At 44.3% G+C, this 22493-nt stretch overlaps 1 protein-coding gene across 1 annotated transcript in view; it reads right to left on the bottom strand.

Moving 5' to 3' along the window:
- Nucleotides 1–4266: 4266 nt before the first annotated feature.
- Nucleotides 4267–22493, bottom strand: part of CCDC149 (coiled-coil domain containing 149) — a 98562-nt gene continuing 80335 nt past the window's right edge. Inside the window, 5 exon segments of the mRNA XM_060299213.2 lie at nt 4267–6714; nt 6717–7105; nt 15081–15197; nt 19901–19933; nt 21318–21394. Coding sequence (XP_060155196.1) covers nt 6670–6714; nt 6717–7105; nt 15081–15197; nt 19901–19933; nt 21318–21394 — 661 coding nt within the window. The 3' untranslated portion in view covers nt 4267–6669.

The following is a 22493-nucleotide window of genomic DNA, read 5'->3' on the forward strand; positions in this document are numbered from 1 at the left end:
CACATAGAGGCATCTGCCTACCCCCGCAATTAAAAGTTGTGAAAACAAGGCAGCAATTACATAGGAACACACGATGGACAGGAATAAAAACCAACACCCCATCTTTGACTCTGCCGCCCAGATTATAGGTTAATTCAGGATCATCAAGGGAAGTTTGCACTTAGTTTTCAGAAGGGGGCTGGTGCGTCTCATCGCTTGTCTTCCGTCTTGGTCTGTTCAGGCTGCTGTCACAAAATACTGGAGACTGGGTAGCTTATAAACAATAGAAATCTATCTCACAGTTCTGGAGACTGGGAGTCCAAGATCAGGGCGCCAGCATCGTCAGTGAGAGCCCTCTTTGGGACTCATAGCCCGTACCTCTTTGCAGTGTTATCACGTGGTAGAAGGGATGAGGGATCTCTTTCAAGCCTTTTTTAAGGCAGCAACCTCATTCACGAGGGCTCCCCCTTCATGACTTTGGGACCCCCTACCAAAGGTCTCACCTTCTAATACCATCATATTTGGGGGTTAGGATTTCAACATATGAATTTTGGGGGGAACACAAACATTCAGACCACAGCACCTTCTGTTTTTAGTTTCTCTCTTCACTACCCTTGACACCCCCCAGACTGAAGAAATACCCTCGCAGATCTGCTTCATTTCTGTCGTGTCCATTCATGGGAATGGGATTGATACACTATTCTATGGGGCTCCAGAGCCAAGAAACAAAGAGAGGAGATAATAGAGGGGCAAGTTACAGTTCACTGTAAGGGCCAGGAATGTATACAGCACAGGGGCTGAAAGTTTAAGAGGTAGAAAGGCCTGTTTGGAACCTCAGCTCAGCCACACTTATAAGCTGTGTGACCTGGGCAAGTCACTTCACCTCTCTGGGCCTGAGCTCTCTCATCTGTAAAATAAGACTATCGCATTGGACTGTTGTGAAGATTAAATCAAGAGTTACTCATGAGAGGTGTACAGCATAGCGTGAAGGCCTAAGGAGCTAATGAATGGCTAAGGTCAAAAATAGCTACCTAGTCATGGATTGGATGACCTTGAAAGGTAGTGAGTGTCGTGTCACTAGAAGGATTCAAGTAAAGGCAAGGCTGCTACCTCTTCGGTTTGGAAGAAGGATTTCCACATCCATTAAGAGGCCTGCTGAGATGAATTCTGTGATCCCAGCTCTTGGGGGGAGGGGCCAAGATGAAGGAAAGACTGGTGCCCATAAGGGCAGGCATCTGGTTCCTGCACAGAACCGGATGTGTGCCACCAGACCCGCCCACAGGACCCCATTTGGCCCCTGGAGGCTATTTTTACTCCTCTCCTCTTACAGATCTATTTTGTTAATCTTCTTATATTTGCTGTTTTGACTTCCCAGCCAGCTTGCTAATCAGTTTGCCTATTTGACTCACAGGGTTTGCGTTTGTCACTGAGACTTAAACACACACTTGTTTTGATTTCTTTTTGTAAAATTAGAAGCGTTTGATGTAATGACTCTACCTAGACGCAGCTGGTAAAGTGAGAATAATGCTCCAGTTTGCACAGTTTAAACACAATGTCGACAATAATTAGAAACGCTATCTTTAGATGTTTAGGATAAGCTTTTTCTCCGAATTGCAGTGAATTTTTCTTCCAAGTGGGGCTTTTCAGTGCGTGTATATACAGAAATACTAAAAACGTAAGAAAATAGAGCAAATCAGTGAGTGCTTTGGTCAACTTGAAAGATGGCAGGAAATTAACTAACTGATTTTAGATCTGGCGTTTTTGACTGAATGCATAAAATCTTTACATTCTCCATATTTTTCACGACTAGCATATGATCTAAAAATTTTAGGGACGGATTGCAAGTGATACGTTGCTGCAATATGCTAAAAGCTATGCTCAGCCTAGCCTCGGCCTTCGGCGAGGGTGGGAGGAGGATAATGTAAATAATACCGATGATTAATCGCCTACATCAGGTTAATTACATTTTAATTTCAGGTAACAAAAAAGATACAGTTATGACACATGATGATCATAGATCCACTAAATCAAGGTCTACAACTGAACAGAAGTTACTTTGTTTAAATCAAATTACAAAACAGCACCTGATCTGTTGTTTTTTTTTTTAAGTCCGTTGTTTTAAATTTAATAGGCTATCACTGGCCTTTGCCAAGATCCCCAAATATATTCCTGGGCTCATATAATTCCAGAAAATCATACTTGTCAGTATTATGCAAACTTGCTCTAAGAATCCGAAAAAACAATCCTCATTTGGTAAAGAGGTGTTATGAAATGTAAGGCGACACATCTGTATCTATCGTTTTAAATTACCTTCAGGCTGTATCAACTTGTTTTGTTTTGTTTTGTTTCTGTGAACAACTGTAATATCGAGAGATGGGTCCTTCTTATTTTTCTGCTTATTTCTAATTAGATTCACTGCCTCGCTCTCTATTGCATCTGTAGAATGTACAAATTTTTCTCTGTTCAGAAAGACATCTGGAAAACAAGGAATATATTAATGTAGTGGGTTGAGGGGAATCCTTTGGCTTTTTGACATCCTAACTGAGCCTTATGAAGGTACCCTCAGTATTATTAAGGAGGAAGATTGCTCCAGATGGAGGCTTCCAAAATGAAAGCAGAGGGCAGAGATGGAAGGGACTCAAATAGAGACCTTCTTCAAAGAGAAATAAGGTATCAAGTCACAGGGCTACAGGAAATAAACCAGCCAGGAGAGAGCCACAGGTTTTAGAGGAAACCAAGAGCGGCAAAGGCATGCTGTGATTTGAAAGAGACAGAAAAGGTAACCCCAATGAGCAAGTAGCTGGTCTTCGAAATTCTTTAGAGAGAAGATTGGACATGCATTTGGAACAATTCAGATGGTGAGCTGGGGTGCAAATGCTCCCAGAAGGAATAACACATCCCCAAATTCACTCCAACACATGAATGACTGATACTAGAACTCTTTTTTTAGAGCTTCAAGTCATGATGGTGGTGTGTGTCTGGGAGTGAGGGCACAGAGAGAGGAAAAATGATGGGAAAATGAATTTCGCTTCCTTAAGACTGCCAACTGGGAGCAGGTTCCAGCAGGGATTGAGCTGAATGCCATCGGGGGCCTCCTAACGACAGAGGCTGTTCCAGGAGAAGGAGAAAGGGGGAGGGGGAGAGGAAGGTGCAGAGGAGGCATGGAAAGAGGAGTTAGGGATGAGAAATGTCTGGCTTACAAAAACCAATCCATTTCCACAGGCCTTAATTAAAAGAATGACAAACACTCATATGTAAAAATCCACACCTAAAGGCTCCCAGGTACAGAGCGATCACAAGAAATGCAGAGTGTGCAAACAAGCTTTCATTAAGAGACCTGTCAGCTCGGTTTCATTTATCCAGACTGTTCAGCATTCTGCTGGCAACTGAGCTGGAAAAATAATGGAAGGACAGATACACTTGAAGAGGTAAACAAAGGTGGGAACGTTTCAGCTGCAAAATAGGACAGGTAATAAAGAAGTCAGGGAATGGGAGAGATGAGATGGCATTTTTCTTAACAAACAAACAAATAACAACCACCCCTCCCTCAACTCCACACTCATCAGTAATGCAATATTCTGGTTTTTAAAAGAAAAAATAAAACAAGAACAGACATGTGGGGTTCAGAGACAATGCTATTGGTGGCCTACTCAAATCTATCCCCCACTCTGCTACACTTCCCAAGATCTGATTTTGTTTTACTGTTCACCCTTTTAGAGTCTGCATGTCCAGGGACAAGTCTCCTCCCCAATTCAGAGGATAATCTTGATGAATCTAAGCCCATCAGAGTAATTTCATCTTCCTTGCTAAGGACTGTTTTAGACATAGACAGGTGACATGGTCATATAGACATGTGACAATTTTGACCAATGAAATGTGACAAGAACTGGGTTACCTGCTCTTAAAACACACACACACACACACACACACACACACACACAGAAACTTCCTTCTGCCTTTGGACACAGATGTGAGAACAGGTGATGGCTGGAGCTGTTGCAGCCATCTTGTTATCATGAGGGAGTAGATGACACCGAGGCAGGAAAAGCAGGAAGACAGAAACTCACATCCTTGATAACTTTCTTGAATGAACCAGCCCTGCCTGGCATTCCCTACTTCTTAAGTTCTTGTTATGAAATATAATTCATTTCCTTATTGTTTAAGTTTCTTAAGGTGTGAACTGTAGCTGAGAGTACCCCAACTGATGCAGGGTTATCTGGTGGAGTAGGGCACAGAATGAAATACATTTTCACAATGACTCTTAAAAAGACAAAAGACAACCATAAGTAATTGCTGAAACTCTTTTTAATGTCTGTGGAACAGAAGAACCATGTTGAGTTGGGATAGCAGAGGTGGGACAGTGTCACATGTATGTACAGGGCAATGTCAAGATTACAAATATGACAGGATCATCTCATTGGCTCCAATTCCATCTAATAACACAAGACCCCCCCCCCCCACAGGCTGATTGGATACACAGAGCTTATGTTATCGCTCCCTATGACCCCCTGCCCTGAACCCCATACTCTGGGACTCATGGCAGTTTTCTTGCCCATGATGGAATGTGTAGGAGTTTATTATAAGCCCTGCTTTCCAGAAGGTGATGAATGGGCCCTAAAAACATGCACCTGGCCAATCGTGTGTCAAAACCAAGGCTTCCGTGGAGAGAGATTTTTCTTGTTATTATCATTGTATTAAATCTGGCTGTGTTTTCCTTTGGTGGCTTTGGCGTCCTATGCAGTAGTGTTAAACATTTGCAGAGAGTTTAGGCCTGGTGCAGCAGGAAAGTGATTTCTGTGGCTGCTGGCCTGGGCAAACTTTGCAGCTGCAGAAGCGACCTCCGTGGAGGGAAAGGTAAGGGGATGAGTCTGGGAAGGGGGAGAGGCTGGAGCATAGAGGGATGAATGGGGCATTGGGGCCTGACGGGCAGGGGTAGATGTCATGTCCTGCTCACCGGGAGCCACAGTGCTCTGACTCAGGCGTGCCTGCATCCCTCTAGGTGATGAGGGTGGACTCAGGTGAGTGGGAAGAAAGCAGCTGGAGGTCCACCCAGGGTGCATTTGGCAGAGGATGGGACCCTCTAGTCTGCACCTTGCCCTCCTTCAGAGCAAGACATGCAAAGTCTGATGGATCCCACCCAGCTGGCAGAGTGATGTCAGGAGATAAACGTGGCAGGGAAGTTTTGGGGGCGGGGGGGGGGCGGGCAGCTGGTCACCCACGTGCATGCAGGATTCACACCTGGGATCCCAAGCCTGGTCTAAACCTCTGATTTCTAGGATGAATTGAGGAATTTTCTACCTCTCCCACCTTGGGAACTTCTCTTTTCCCTGCAGGAGAGTCTCTCAAAAGAGTCATTCTGGTTCTCAGGGATGTTCTGAGCTTTGCGATCTAGTTTTAGGTCTTCCTGGAGAAATGAACTGCGTTCAGCACAAAGAAAGGTCTGTCATTTGATGAGGCTTCAAGTGCTGCAGCGCCAGATGCCGCCTAGAAAAGTTAATTTTATCCCTAAGGAAAGAAGCAGGTGGGGGTGACCACTCTCTGCTTTCCCACTCTTGGAGCTTGAACTTGGTTCCCTCGTCCCCTCCCCTCCCCATCATCACAAAGGCTGTAATGAGTTACTTTGTTTTTCCCTTTCTTTCCACTCTAGGGCCACGAGCTCTGTCTTTAAAACCCCAGTAGCCGGCAGCACAGGGGGAAGCAGCCGCAGCATTCTGTTGGAGGAGTGATGCTAGAGGTTTCAGGTGGTGGGGGGATTGTGGGTTGGCCCCTAAGCAGCTATATCTTGCCCCAACCCTACAGGACCATAAAACCATAAAACCCTATATGTAGCCTGGGATGAAGGGAGAGAACCAGCATTCCCAGGTTCTGGCTCTCATCTCATCTCAGAAACAAAACATCAAAACACCACTGGAGTCCCCCCCATCTTCCCTGTGTATCCACAGCCCGCCCCACTCCCCCCTGTCCTGCCCTCCCCAGTCACTCCAGGTCGATTAATCCTCTAGAATTACAGGCTGGAAAATTCAGCTCTAGTAGTCAGCAGACAGGTCTCAACAGGGGCTGTGGATTTCAGACCGGAAGCCTAACCTTCTGAGCCCACTTAAGCCCCTTTCCGCCTGCCAGTCGGTGCCACTACAGACAGCGCTGCGGGCAGGATGCCAAGAACACCCACGCTGGGAGGTCCTTCCGGGCCCTGACGTGATGGAGAGGAGCTGGGGGCCCTCTGGACCCATTGTGCTTAATTACACCTTACTCTACAGCCTCCTAATCATTACAAAGACCGGAATCTGATTAAAAACCCCATCCATTTCAAGCCCTTCCCATAATTCTGATCGACAACTTTAACCGCAAATAGAAAAACATCTTATCTCTAATAAAACAAGTGCTGACAGAAAGATGGATGTCGAAAACCAGCCATATGGCTGACACGATTCCGCGCCTGGCCATGTTCACAGCGTGCAGCTTCCGCAGAAAGAGATGACACTGAGAAGCTTGAGGACCCGCATTTAATAAATCGAACTGTGCTGGCATCATCAGGATATTCACAGTTTACAGCAGGAGCTGTGTGTCCTTTTTCACTTGCAGACTTGGAGGTGCTTTAGGAGAAAGTGACTTCGGTGAGCTGTTCTGATGCTTAATTCTTTACCGACCCGGGTGCCTTCAATGTGTCATCATGCCTGACCTCGTTCCCCTTCAAGTTTTCATGGTGTTCCTTCTACCTCCACTCTCGGGGGTCTCTCCTTGCCATCTTCCAGGGTGGGAGCTTCTGCTGCACGCTGGCTGGACTCAGCAGAGTCCGGGCAAGGTTTGGGGCACGACCCCTTGGTGGCCAGGTCCGGCGGGGATGGCCCCATCTCGTCCCTCCGACTCTCCACGGGACCCTCTCTTGTGACCCCTTCTGGTTTGGCAGCTGCCTGCTCCTCTGCCAGTTTCACGATTTCCCTTCCAAGCCTGTTTACTTCTTCTTCCTCAGAAGGTAGCTGGGGTAATGAGGGATGAAAGTGCTTGCGTTGGTTCCTGTGACTCTGATTTGCTGGGGAGCTAACGGCGGGAATCCCAGCATCCTCCCGCACTGTCAGCGCCTCGGCAGCGGCACGACTTTCATCTCGTTCTTGCTTCTGAGCCTCCCCTGAAACAGACCAGGGACAGCGTCAAACCTCTGGCTGGAAGTCAGCCCTTACTTCCCCTCTCCTCCCAACCTCAGGCCCACTGCTGCCAGGCCTCCGACATAGAAAATCCTGCTGAAGGGAACACAGGACCCACAAAAAAGAAAACAGCCACTCTGGTGATTCCTGTGTCATTAATGGAGGGAAAGGGATCACGTGGGCCATGTCTGTAACCCCTCCTTTCCAGGCGCCTGGTTATCGCCTGCTTCGCTCTCTGATGGTGGTTCCTTGTGCCCATGAAATATTTAACCTGAGGACAAAGGGTTTGAAGGTTCTGTAGCTCAGGGAAGATCTGGGGCTCTTTAGTAATGAAAAGAGGTTCTCGCTGCTCTCTGTGTGGGAAACAGAAGGAGAGTTAGGGAGGGATTGAGCACCTCCACCCCCATCTCCATCAGCACCTCATTCTTTGATGCAGACCACTTGTGCTTTCTCACTTTCAATAAAGTGCTGTATGCAAAAGCAACTTCAAGCTCCCTACCCCGCCTCTCTAAACTGTTCTTTCTAAACCTGTACAACAGAAATTCTCTAGCTGCAACTGGAGGGGGATGGGAGAGAGCATGGGGCCCTGAGAGCCAGCATCCAGACCCCATTTTCCTATTTGCTTGCTTTGTGGTCAGGATGACCTGTTTGGCCTTCTTTTTTTTTTTTTTAACACCTTTATTGCAGTATACTTGCTTTACATTGTTGTGTTAGTTTCTGCTGTATAACAAAGTGAATCAGCTATACGTATACATACATCCCCATATTCCCTCCCTCTTGCGTCTCCCTCCCACCCTCCCTATCCCACCACTCTAGGTGGTTGCAAAGCACTGAGCTGATCTCCCTGTGCTATACAGCTGCTTCCCACTAGCTATCTATTTTACATTTGGTAGTGTATATATGTCAATGCCATTCTCTCACTTTGTCCCAGCTTACCCTTCCCCCTCCCCGTGTCCTCAAGTCCATTCTCTACATCTGTGTCTTTATTCCTGTCCCGCCCTTAGGTTCATCAGAACCCTTTGATTTTTTTTTAGATTCCATATATATGTGTTAGCATACAGTATTTGTTTTTCTCTTTCTGACTTACTTCACTCTGTATGACAGACTCTAGGTCCATCCACCTCACTACAAATAACTCAGTCTTGTTTCTTTTTATGGCTGAGTAATATTCCATTGTATGTATGTGACACATCTTCTTTATCCATTCATCTGTGGATGGACACTTAGGTTGCTTCCATCTCCTGGCTATTGTAAATAGAGCTGCAATGAACATTGCGGTGCATGACTCTTTTTGAATTATAGTTTTCTCAGTGTATATGCCCAGTAGTGAGATTGCTGGGTCATATGGTAGTTCTATTTGTAGTTTTTTAAGGAACCTCCATACTGTTCTCCATAGTGGCTGTATCAATTTACATTCCCACCAACAGTGCAAGAGGGTTCCCTTTTCTCCACACCCTCTCCAGCATTTATTGTTTGTAGATTTTTTGATGATGGCCATTCTGACTGGTGTGAGGTGATACTCATTGTAGTTTTGATTTGCATTCTCTAGTGATTAGTGATGTTGAGCATCTTTTCATGTGTTTATTGGCAATCTGTATATCTTCTTTGGAGCAATGTCTATTTAGGTCTTCTGACCATTTTTGGATTGGGTTGTTAGTTTTTTTGATATTGAGCTGCATGAGCTGCTTGTATATCTTGAAGATTAATCCTTTGTCAGTTGCTTCGTTTGCAAATATTTTCTCCCATTCTGAGGGTTGTCTTTTCATCTTGTTTATGGTTTCCTTTGCTGTGCAAAAGATTTTAAGTTTCATTAGGTCCCATTTGTTTATTTTTGTTATTTCCATTTCTCTAGGTGGTGGGTCAAAAAGGATCTTGCTGTGATTTATGTCATAGAGTGTTCTGCCTATGTTTTCCTCTAAGAGTTTTACAGTGTCTGGCCTTACATTTAGGTCTTTAATCCATTTTGAGTTTATTTTTGTGTATGGTGTTAGCGAGTGTTCTAATTTCATTCTTTTACATGTAGCTGTCCAGTTTTCCCAGCATCACTTATTGAAGAGGCTGTCATTTCTCCATTGTATTCTCTTGCCTCCTTTGTCAAAGATAAGGTAACCATATGTGTGCGGGTTTATCTCTGGGCTTTCTATCCTGTTCCATTGATCTGTATTTCTGTTTTTGTGCCAGTACCATACTGTCTTGATTACTGTAGCTTTGCAGTATAGTCCGAAGTCTGGGAGCCTGATTCCTCCTGCTCCATTTTTCTTTCTCAAGATTGCTTTGGCTATTTGGGGTCTTTTGTGTTTCCATACAAATTTTGAAATTTTTTGTTCTAGTTCTGTGAAAAATGCCATTGGTAGTTTGATAGAGATTGCATTGAATACGTAGATTGCTTTGGGTAGTAGAGTCATTTTCACAATGTTGAGTCTTCCAATCCAAGAACATAGTATATCTCTCCATCTGTTTGTGTCATCTTTAATTTCTTTCATCAGTGTCTTATAATTTTCTGCATACAGGTCTTTTGTCTCCGTAGGTAGGTTTATTCCTAGGTATTTTATTCTTTTTGTTGCAGTGGCAAATGGGAGTGTTGCCTTAATTTCTCTTTCAGATTTTTCATCGTTAGTGTATAGGAATGCAAGAGATTTCTGTGCACTAATTTTGTATCCTGGTACTCTACCAAATTCACTGATTAGCTCTAGTAGTTTTCTGGTAGCATGGCCTTCTTTTTTTCAGATACAAAATGAGGGGCAGGACTCTCTGATGGCCCTTCCGGACCTAACAAGCAAAAGAGGCTCTGCATGCCTGGGAAGCACTTGGGGAGTGAACTCTTGGCACCCAGACATGTGTGTTCAACACTAGACCCTGTGGTTCTCAGAAGTCAAGGCAGACCTTGACTGCTGTCCCCACACCCCAAGCCTCTAGTTCTGATACAGATTTGCTTCTCACATTCAAAAGAAGCCATTTTCCTTCTCTTAAGTCCTTTTAATGACCATAGAAATTTCCCAGGGACAGACATTCGACCAAATCTTGTATATACTCTAAAGCCTGTATTATTTAGTCATGGACCACTATGTATTACTTTCCTAAGAGCTCACTGACTTCAGTAAGTATTGTACCTGAAAATGAGACATTACTTGTGCTTAAATGAAATTCATGAATATATAAATGAGTGACTAAAGCAAGCCTTGATTTTTAAAAAAGTAACTCTTCAGATCTGTTCAGCCAGGATAACGTATGTTAGTTCCTAATAGGTTCCTGTGCTCCCCAGCTCCTCCTGCTGTAATCCAACTAACAGGAGAGGAACCTTCCCTAAGGCTTTGCTACTAAAAGTGGGGTCCGTGGACCAGCAGCAGTGGCATCACCTGGCAGTTTGTTAGACATGCAGTATCCTATCCCAGACCTACTGGTTCAGAATCTGCATTTTAGTAAGATCGCAGGCGATGTGGCTGCACGTGACAGTGTGAGACACACTAGAGCTGAAACACAAATATGACTATGCCTTTCCCCAGCTCTCAAACCTCCAAAGGCCGCCACCACCCCGAGAACAAAGCCCTAGCTTCTCCTGACATTCAACACCTTCAGTGACCCAACATCCATTTACCTGCCATGCCAACTCTTCTCCTCGTGTCCTTATACTCCAGCCACACCGAACCCTTCATGGCACCCAGCCCTGCCCTCTGCGTCTTTGCTTACATGGTTGATGCCTCCGTGACCATCATTCCTTGATGCGTCAAGATGACCAGCTTCAAGAGTGAGCCCCACCTCCACCTCCGCCGTGAAGGCTGTTTGATTAAATCCTTCCACTGTCCTAATCCCCACAAGGTTGTGTCTGAACCTCCAAGGGAACTTCATACTTCTTACTTTTTTAACCCTTAAATTGTTACTTATGTATAATTAGCTTATAAAACGCACCTGAAGTATAAAATCTTACCTGATTAATTTTTTACCTTTGCCAGTAAAGGGGGGGCTCAGTAAATAGCTTATTAAATGTTTGAATCTATAGACATATACATGAATGCATGAATAAATGAATATGTTTGTACATATATTTCAATACCATCCATAAATAAATGAAAGCAGTCCTTGGATTTATTTGTTCCAGGTTCAGGTTACTAAAAGTTCTTAAAATGGCACTTTGAGAAAAAAAGATTTCTAACTCACACAATCATTTAGCTACATCTGTGGTAGCTCAGGGAAGCAATCACATAATTTTCATACTAACAAATGAAAAAATGTTATAGTGGTTATACAGGAGACACGGGGAAACACGGAGTCAAAATGAGCCAGTTTCCAGCATAGTGCAAGAAGCTTTATTCAAAAGGAGTAAATTATGGTCCTTTCTGCGGCTAAATTTTTCACCAACGTGAGATGAATAAACTCCTTCTGGAAATTACTCTTATGAAATTACTTCTTCCAGGACACTTAATAGTATATTCTGGTGCCCCTGAAAAATTAATTAACCTTATCCATAACAACCTAACCCCTAAACCATTTGCGCTGTTTTTACTGTAGGTCAGGTTACTCTTCTCTACCTTAATTTACATCTAAGGGAGGGTGGTCTAAATTACACTGGGGCCTTTTGGTTCGCCGGTCCTTTGCCTTGTGCCGTTTTTTTAGATGACATTCTGCTCACATCCAAATGTATGAATCTTTTTTAAAATGGCAAACCTCTGAGATTACCAGGTAGAACTTTTCAACTTTTGGGTGGTGAGGGGAACGGGGGCCACACTGCTGTCATCATTATAGGTCAAGGCACAGTCGCAATAAGGGGATGGACATGGCTGTAATTCTCTTGTCTGGTCCTATTGTGGATTTTTTTTTTTTTCCAAGAAAGCCTAGATTTTCAGAGTCTCAGGACCATAAACATATAGAGACCAGGCTCTGAGACTGGCTTATGGTTCAACAGCAGGATTTGCCAATCCTCTTCTCACTTTTGTTTATCCAAAAGATATCTAAAAAGTACACTCAAGTAGTGATTAGAAGATAAAGAAAAGTTACTGAAAATACCACAACTCTTGAGCTAATAAGGAGGACCTCTGGTTATTTGCTGTGGGAGCAGAATCTTCCTTTAACTCTGTGATTCTGGAATGTTGATGCTTAAGCTGTGGGAGTTTTATTTCTCCTTTGAGAACAGACACATAGCATTGCCATTTCTTTTTTTTTTTTTTTTTTTGCGGTACGTGGGCCTCTTACTGTTGTGGCCTCTCCCGTCGCGGAGCACAGGCTCCGGATGCGCAGGCTCAGCGGCCATGGCTCACGGGCCCAGCCGCTCCGCAGCATGTGGGATCTTCCCGGACTGGGGCACGAACCCATGTCCCCTGCGTCGGCAGGCGGACTCTCAACCACTGCGCCACCAGGGAAGCCCTTGCCATTTCCATAAAAGAAAGATTTCTGAATTGGCTCAGAATTGGAAAATATTATTACCCCCCAAATAGTAATTATTCCGTGCTGCTTTAGCAAACAGAATTAGTATCATTAATACTTATTAATAACAATATACATATCAATAATGATGAGGCAATCAACTGATACAAATGCATTAGGACACAAATAGTGCAGAAAGAAAAAATATTTTCTCTAAAAGAAAAAAACAGTAGCTCTTTGTAGAAAGGATTGCTGGTCTTCTAAAAATGTGTTCCCTCCCCCCTAACATTGGCCCGAAGGGCACATTCATCTTCTTTTGTGAACTGGTCTCTGATGGGCTTTGTCTTCCTGAGTGTGCGCTGCTTTCAGTTGGAATTAATCAGAGATGCAGCCGTGATGAGGGCATCCCAGACACTGACAGCAGTTACATAAATGCTTCCTTGTTGCCACCCGTGCTGGCGAAGGACAGGGTTGGAACAATGAGAGCTAATGATGGAACTCTGAAAGCTATCATTTTGAATCAGGCCATTACTTACGCTACCCTTCTGAAAATCAAGCCAGGCTCAGACTCCATGTCAGGTTAGCAGGCTTGGGCCTGCCTGGGGGCTCAGCAGGCCAGCCTTGCAAACAGCCCCATGCTGCTGGCTAGAAAGTCCCTGCCTTGTCTTCTGGCCAGTGTGGGAACCCCACAAGTCAGGAGCTCTCTCCAGGAATTCTTCCCGCATGTGCTTGGGGAACCTCTCTGTTGAAATCCTAGACCCGTCCAGGCTTCTCTTCTTACCATTCCATGCACTAGTATGAGTGATCTGGTTAGGCTTCAAAACACACCTGTACAGAAGCAGGAGTGAGCCTTGCCGAACCCAGCTCGGATTAGCAGAACCACCCATCGGATCCAAAGACTCAGGATAAATAATACATAGCTGTTGCTTGAAGTTCTAAGCTTTGGGGTGTTTTATTATTCAACAGCTAACAAGAGACAGTTGGGAGCCACTTGAGATTTTTGAGCAGGGTACAACCATTATGGAAAGCAGTACTCCAGAAGCTTCATCCCACAGCAGCAGGATGAAGACGGGAAGGGAGTAAGGAGATTCTGGGAGGCAGGAAAACCAGGATGGAAGCCTTGCCAAGAAGGTCAAGAGGGCCCAAGCCAAGCCAGAGGTGGTAGAAATGGAGATACAAGAAGCTCTGAAGAAAGAGTAGCAGCAGACTAGATATGGATGGAGAAGGAACGTGGACGGCGGTTGATGATGACTCTGTTGGATAGCTAAGTGACAAAAAGAGGAAGCAGGAAGAGTTGTGATGTCATACTTGAGAAGTCCATAGAATATGCAGGTGGGAAAATGTGTGCTTTGGGAAATATGGGACTGTAACTCTGCAGATGGGACCCACTGGGAAAAAATGTCAAAAATATTTTCATAGAGGTGTGGTTGCAGGCATGACTCTGAGCAAGAGAAGATGGAGAGGAAATGTAGAAATCCAGGAAAGAAGCGTGACACCCGTGTGCTGGGTATATTAGTTATCTAATGCTGTATAACAAATTGTCTCAAAACTTAGCAGCTTAAGACTCAGGAGCCTGGGAGCAGTTTATCCGGGTGGTTCTTGTGAATGGTCTCCAATGGGGTTGTCATCAAAATGTTAAACAGGGCTGTTGTCATCTGAAGGTTTGACTGCGGCTGGAGAATCTGCTTCCAAGATGGCGCACTCACGTGGCTGATGGCTGGAAGCCTCAGTTCCAGGCCACGTGAAGATCATGTAGGGCTGCTCGAGAATCCTCAGGACATGGCAGCCAGCTTCCTCCAGAGTGAAGGATCCAAGGTAGGGACAGTAAGGCAGACTCCACAAGTCTTTCGTAACTCGGCCTCAGAACTCACATACCATCACTTCTGCTGTAATCCATCAGTCACACAGACCAACGCTGATACAGTGTGGGAGAGGACTACACAGGGCACAAATGCCAGGAAGTGGAGATCAATTGGGGCCATCTTGGAAGCTGGTAACCACACTGGGGGCGGAGGGAGCAGATGAGCAAAACTCAGAAAGATGTGAAAGATAGTTTAGTCAGGGAAATGAGACTGCCACCTGGGAAGAGATCTGGTTCTCGACCCTGTTGCTTCATCTGGCACCTTAAATGGGCCCTTGATCCCCTTCAAAACACACTGCCTCCAGAAAGTGTGCCTGGTAAAGAAATTGTTTTCTCCATCCAACTGATTCCTAGACCACTTACCACATTGCCAGGCAATGTGCCAAGATTTCCCTGACGTTGGTACCACATCTCACCGTCTTATAGGTAGGGAAACTGAGGTTGAGGTTACCAGTCCAAGTTCTCACAGCCAGTGTGACGTGGGGCTGGAATGTGAACCCAGGTTGCTCAAATCCTGACCCTCGCTCTTAACCTCTATGCCGCCATGCTGAGAGTGCAGGGACGCTTGTTCTTCTGCAGGAAGCTCCAAACAAGACAAACCCACGTAGGCAACAAGAAGAAACACGAGGGATGACCCAACAGTGCCACAGAAGCTGCAGGAAGGCGAGGGACTGATGTCCTCCAAGCCCCTGGAGGGCTTGGCCAGGCAAAGAAAGAGCAAGAAATCAAGGGCCGCTTACCATCCTTGGGACTCGCTTTGTTCTCAGTGAGCTGCTCGACGAACTTGAGCAGTGGGGATCTCGACCTCTGCGTGGTGGGAAGAGCGGGGTCACCAAACAGTATGGTGTCTTTGCCTCCTGTCATGGAAAAGAGGAAAATGGACATATTATGTCACCACTGGAGTCACGGTCACACTCATCCCACACAAGGGGCTGGCTGTTTGGGTGAACAAGGCACCTTCTTCAGTTGTAGGGAGTGCTGTGGGAGGGACAGGGCCAGCATTACCCTCTCTGCAGTGCGAGGACCCAGCAGAAAGGTCCAGGACCAGCCGTCTATGAGTCCTAGAGTCTGCTCAGGACATGGCTGCCCACAAATGCCACCGTTAAGGGGTAGCCTGCTATGTCTGCCAAAAACTGAGTGGCTTTGATCTGGGTGAGACAATAACAAGAATAACGACAGCAGTAGAGTGCTTTGAGCGCAGGCTCTGGAGCCATGCTGTAGCGCTTGTGTCCTGGACCCCATCGCTTGCTAGCTGGGCGGCCTTGGGCAAGTCACTGAACCTCTCTGAGCCTCAGAGCCCTCATCTGTAAAGTAAGGAAGAATAACAGCACCCACCTCATGGGGTGGTGGTGATAAAATGAACTGATTCATGTAAAGCACTTAGGCATTTTGTCAGCGCTCAATAAATTTCACACACTGAATTATTACTTTATGGTGGAGACAGAACTGCCCTACACGTATCTCTGATTTAATTAGCTTTGGTCATTTAGATCGAATCATAAGTATGTCACAAGGCAGGTAGCATCAGGTTCCCTAAATGATCACAGCTAAACTCTACTTAGGACACAGAGACCTGCACCAGCCAAAGCCTTTTATGGATTCACATGAACTCCCTGAGTGGATAGAGAAAGCCTGAGGCAAAGAGAAGGAGGAAAGGAAACCACTACAACTCTACTTTTGCGGCCATGGCAAGGTACGGGGGTGAGGATGAGGGAAGCGTGGCTTTGAAACATGAGCTGATGAGCACAGACACATGGACACAAGACACGTGCACAGAAAGTGATGCTGCCCCAGTGATGAGGAGAGCCCTGCAGGTAGGATTGGATCCCAAACTCCTGCCCATGAGCCCTGAAGATTCTCTCGGTGGGAACCACCATGCCAACAGCAAAGACCCTGGGGGCCATGGCCCAGCGCATGCTCCAGCCTCAACTGTCTGACTTTGGATGAGACCTTATCTGAAGCCAAGTCACTTGAACGTCTCTGGGGCTCAGATCAGAGGCTCTAAAGTTCTATGGCTCTACTCAGTTTCAGCCATAAGTTCTATGGCTCTACTCTGTACTCTGTGCAGAGCACAGAATGGTATTTGGGTCAAGATGTCCACTCCCTTGGATAGCCAGGTGAACCTTGGTCTGCACCTCGGAGCCCTCAACTTGTTTATAATACTACCCTCCCTGTAGGCCATGCACGTCTTATTAACTTGATTTCCAAGACTGTAGTAGAGAGTTTGGCGTATGGCAGGTGCTTCATAAACAGCTGATAACTGTGCATAAAATGGCTGATGCATTCTTGGAAATCCTGATGTCTTGGTGGGCATGGGGGCTTGCAGCTGCCACAGGCAGATGGAGTATGTTACTAGCAGCCATTGGTCTCTGGTTTCCGCTATATGAGGGTCATCCCAGAAGAGAAATCTGATAGGAGCTGACCCTGAAGTTCTCCACCAGCACAGCTATTGTCTCAAGTGGAAAAAGTCCCGAAATCTTCAGGACCACAGTCTGGAGAGGTTTCCCAAGGAGAATCCTTTGAGCTATACCTTGGGATATTTTAAGAGGCTCTCAGAATGAAGTCGACCCAGTCAGGACTCTTTTGTGCTGCAAAGATAAAATCTAGAAACACCATGAGGAACTAATGGTCGTTATGAAGCCATAGCAGATGCCGCAGGTGGGCTTCTTTTGTTTCTCTCCACCAAGGCAACAGTTACTGTCCTCAAGTCAGGGACGGGACTGCAATTCCTGACCCATCTTTCTCTAGAAGGTAGGCTGGAAGCTCTCTAACCGTAAGGGGACTCAAGAAGAGGCACACTCTGCACTCTGTGTCCCAACAAACCTTCCAAGTCCCCTCTGCCCTGTGGCCAAGGAATCAGAATTATGGGCAGAGTTGGGAGCTGGCTGTAGCCGAGTGACTAAGGCACCAGGTGGATGGTGCGGGCAGCCTCGGCCCTTCCTACTGTGAGGAATTCTCCAGGGCAGGATGTCTCCGTGGCTGTTTCCAACCACAGGGACTACCCACTCCGCAATGGCTCCTCAAAAACACTGGTACCAGCACATAGAACTTCTCCAAGAATCTGAGCAACAGGCATGCAGACAAGGGAAACAGAAGCCGCCATTCATCCATTTCCAGTCAAAGCAGGGGCTGGGGAGAAGTTAAAAATCTCCCTAAATCCCTGCCTGCAGAGATCATTTCCTTATCTGATGGTAAGATGCCAAGATTTGGTTTTTGCAAAATATTTGAAGAATTCAAAGACCTTCCTTAGAAGGCTCTCAGTTCTACTGTTTCCATCTAAGCCCGGATTCTATCTGTGCTGACTAAATTGAGCTCTAAACTGATGGTCTGCTATCTCCTAGTTGCACTTTGGTTCTTGGGACTGGGGAGTGGGGTGAGGGAGATCCACGAACTAGACGTGAACCACAACCAATGTAGGTCACAGAGGCCCTTCCATTCAACCGGTGTTTGAGTTTCTGGAAGCCCTCCTCATTCCCTGTAATACAACGTCCCTCGTCCCCTTCTCCAAAATGTGCCAGTTACTTTCAAAATGCACATTTTCCTCCTCAGGCTGATGTTGAGAGTGGAGAACAGAGAATTCAAATAAAAAGCTCAAAGAGCCAGGCTCTGCTCTTGCCAGATTTTTTTCTGGCTTTCAGTATTTCTTTCCAGAGCATGAGCACATCCAGGAAATCTCCCCAGTCCCCCCCTCCCCCCAAGCATGATTCTCACCTGCAGACTCTAGCATAAGGCTGGGAGAATGAGGCTGACAGGTAGGGGCTGAGGAAGGTGGAGGGTCATTCCTCCCTGAAGGGCATGGCCAACCAGCCCACCCCCTGGCTTCCTCAAAATAGCCCCGTGCCTTTCCCACTTCTCAGGGACCCGTTAAACAGTCTGGAGTACACTCTGCTTTCCAGATGATTTTTCCATGTGGGCTGTGACATCTGTTAGACTTGTCTACTTCCCAGCAAGATCACACATTTGCCCCAACTTTATCAGACACCATCAAGAGCTATATATTGTTGGCTGAGAGAGCGAGGAGGGAGGGAGAAGAGAGTCAAAGGAAAATCATAGCATGCTCCAAGTCCAAGAGTAATTCTGCCTTATAGTAATGAGTGATGGGTTCCTTCACAATGGTCCTTTAAAGTCTCAGGATAGATGCTTCCAGCTTCTGAATTTTTCTTCTCCAATTCAACTTGCTTTGAGAACCAATCCCCAGCTGATCTAATCTACACTCTACAACCCCCAGCCCCTGTGTATGTCTCTCTTCTCTGAATTGTACTTCCCCAGTGCAGGTGGAGCACTGAAATGAAGATCTGAACACCTGAGTTCAGCCTCTGTGGTCTTAGGTATGACCTAACTTCCTGAGCTTCTGTTTCCTTATCTAAAATGAGGGGATCAGACTAGATCAGGAAAGGGAAATATGTTTTCTCTCACATATCTACTCTGACCAAGAGGTGGTTTCTTGGAAAGCAAAAATGCAAGACTGTTTTTAGGGCCACATGTGAGATCGGCAAGGAGTGATGTGATTGATTAGCAATGCCTGCCACTGGCATGAGAATGGTGTTGGTTATATACACCAAGCATTTGCCATCCTTGAACTTTTTGCTCTCATCTGTCCTTCTAAGTCCAGCATTCGATGACTTGGCACATTATTCCCTCACACACTAACACCTTTATCACTTAATTGATACTTAATTATGTAATATTTTGTGCTTTCTTTTCACTGATGCATATTCATCTTACTTCCCTAGTGGGACTGTAGATGCTTGGAGGGGGCGAGGGGCATGTCTAGAAGGCCTGGTACAGGACTGCATTCACAAAGCCGATGCTCAACAAGGTATCAGTATATTATAGGTTGATTTATTAGAGGAGCCGCTGATCCTTTCAAGATGCTGGTAAATAAGAGAGAGCTAGCAATTCTCTGAAACCACTGGGACTCAATCCCCTCCAGTTGGCTGAAATCCTGTGATTTGGCTCTTACTTGGGGAAAGAGGAAGAGGAAGAAGAGAAGAGAAAAGTGGAATAAGAAGAGGAAAAGGAGGTGGAAGAGGAAGAAGAGAAGGAAAAAAGAACATACTTCCTCTTGCCCCGCTATTCAGAAGGTTAAATGGAGACCACAGAACAATGAGCAGACAGGAGAGACTGGTCTGATTTGCACTAAAAGAGGCCACTCCCCACCCCCCAATCTCACCATGGTTTGAAAATGATCATAAGGTGACACCTCATTACAACCCCCTTCATCACTGCACCAGGGCAATGCTATCGCCATTACATAAACTGTGTCAGATCAGGGGGAATTGCCACTCTTTATTTCTGTCTTCCCACTTTGTATCTATGTGGAGGCCAGAGATTAGAACAAACATAGCTAGGACATAAAATCCATTCAGTTACTGCCGTCCAAACTAATTTTACCATTTAATATTTGCTTTGTGCTAATTGAATTCTCTATTTCAATTGGCTGTTCTAATCAGAAAAGTGCAAGGATACATAGAGAATGCATTTCTATTTATTTACATGCAGGGATGATATTAATGCACTGCTATTAGCCACAAACAAAGATATTTCAAATAGAACATACTCCCAAATCCTACGGAAACATTGTAGCTCAGGCCTTCAGGCAGCAAAAAAAAAAAAAAAAAAAAAAGGAAAGAAACAACTGTTATTGCATAATAGCCATTCTAACCTAGACCAAACAACAGCAGAGATAGGAAATTCTCAGCATTCTTTCATTTATTCAACTTCCATCTTTTTACATAAGTTGTAGAAATAAAACATTGTGAAATCTCACTAAGTCATTTGGAGAGAGAGAAAAAAAAATCCAAACTCCAGTACATGAACAGAAATAGCAATCTGACTGCACAAATAAACGAAAAATTTGCCTGACTGTGTTGAAATTCAATGCAATAAAAGAAAAGCCTTCAAAGGAGATAAGGTTTTAACTGCATCAAAATGTTCTTGTGCAAAATGGATCATTCAAATCCCCAGGATGGCACCCGCCACTAATTAGGTCTGTTAGGTCTTTTGACATCAAGTTCAAGGAATCTCTACTAAAAACTCCAATTTATGAAACACACTTCCAGGCAACCTAAGGTGGCTATTCAGATTTATGTTAAGCAAGCATGTGGTTTTGTCCATGTCCCCGTGGCAATGTTAATTTCTCATCCATTACAAGGAAGCAACCAATATGATTCAAGGGTAGAAAAGGGTTTGTGCAGAAAGGTTAAGTAACTAAAAATATTCGTACAAAGTTGTTTCCAGGGAAAGAGGAGGTGGTGGAAATGATAAATATAACTTTCTGGAGAATGTGAAGAGAAAGAATAGCTGACAGGGGTCTCATGGAGGGGGTAGTTTACCAGGACAAATGGGTAAATATAGCTAATTAAAGTGAAACATCAGTTTCTTCACACCCTGTACAACTGCAAAAAATAATCTCCAGAGGAAGTTTTGATTTTCGATCTATGTAACAAATGGGATGGGGGGGGGGCGAAGAGAGAAGGAGGTTATAAAGTGCATTTGGGATAGACAATTGTTGGTTCTTATATTCATTTTTAGGACTGATGATTAAATTGAAAAGTCTTTGTAAGTTTGTACATTCATTTTTAGAACTGATGATTAACTAGAATAAATTTTTGTGAGTTCCTATATTCATTTTTAGGGGTGATGATTAAATTGAATACATCTCTATAAGACACCTACAGGGGAAAAAAATGAAGCAATTTACCATACTCATAAAAGTTAAAAATAAAATATATACAGACATATACAATGACAATTTCAGAATTTAGATTAGCAAAACTTTATAGTTCACCTTGCATATTTATTATTTTTTTCTGATTTCCTCCAAAATGATGGCTTCTAAGTTTAAAACACTTGTAGATTTCTCAGCAACGATCATCAAATAAAAGAACATTAAAAAGGTAAAGTCTGCTCTGCAAATTTTCAAAACAAGAAACTTTTTTTTCAAAAAAAGAAAATTTGCATGAAGTTCTACTTACCTGGAAGACTCCACAAACCAGAAACTTCCAGAGTTCTTAATTTTTTCTCCAGTTCAGCCACCCGATTCCCTAGGATTCTGGAAAAGGGGAGAGAATGACAATAGACACCAATGAACATGGATCTCATCAGCTCTCAGGGCTGTGAGCAGGATACTTGGGAAGCCCCCTAGTGCCCTAATAGAGAGAACATGCTTTGAGACTTAAGATATATGCGAAAAACTGTGTGTGTGTGTTTGCTACACACACACATACTCTATTGGAAGTACATATGAAAATATAAAGTGAATAATTAAAAATGATTTTAAAATTACTGAAATGTTGCCATTCAAGTGAATCTTCTCACACAAAGGTAGCTGCACAGCCAAACAATGATTCTACCATTGCCCAGACATCTTACATCATTTCTATTTGCTCAGTGCTAAAGATGACACTTAATTTTGAATACTCTTACAAGTATCATGCCCTGATTCTTTGAGGGTGGATCTGAGTTTCAGAAACAACCAAGTCTAACAAATAATATGAAAGAACATGCTTGGTAATGTTACTTAGAGGTAATAAAATAATAAGATCTGCCTTCTTAGACCTGAACTATGGCTTACAGATGTCCATATCCTTGATATCTAGCATAATGTCTGGTAGATGGTAGGTGCTCAATAAATATATTTGATTAAATAAATGCTTTCCTTTTTTTCATGGCTTGTAACGATCTCCGGAGAGAATTTAAAAAATAGGCATATCAAAAACTTTTCAGAAATTACAGAATCACTAGAATAATTACATTGCCTTCCAAGGTGCCCATTCTGACTCACTGTGATGTATAAGATCTAGAATGTGTATTTGAACAGATTACTCTGTTTACTTGGAAGCCAAACTTTGTCTATATGCATGGAAAGACATAAATGTGGGCATATATTTTCCCTCCTTCACTCTACACAAAATTAAATATAGCTGGGAAATGATTTGATAGTCATCTAAAACTTCAATCATTTTCCATTGGCCCGGAAATTGAAAAACCAGTCTTTATCTTTGGCGGATTTTCTTGGCATTGCTGTGCTAAAATGATGTAGAAATCACCTTAATAGCCAAGTTTCAAATCCTTTCAGCAGGAGAAACCAGAACACCAGAATTGTTCTCCTACCTCTCTTTATATTCCAGACATAGCTGCACACACCCACA

This window comes from Globicephala melas, chromosome 5 (assembly GCF_963455315.2).
Source record: "Globicephala melas chromosome 5, mGloMel1.2, whole genome shotgun sequence".
Taxonomy (NCBI): domain Eukaryota; kingdom Metazoa; phylum Chordata; class Mammalia; order Artiodactyla; family Delphinidae; genus Globicephala; species Globicephala melas.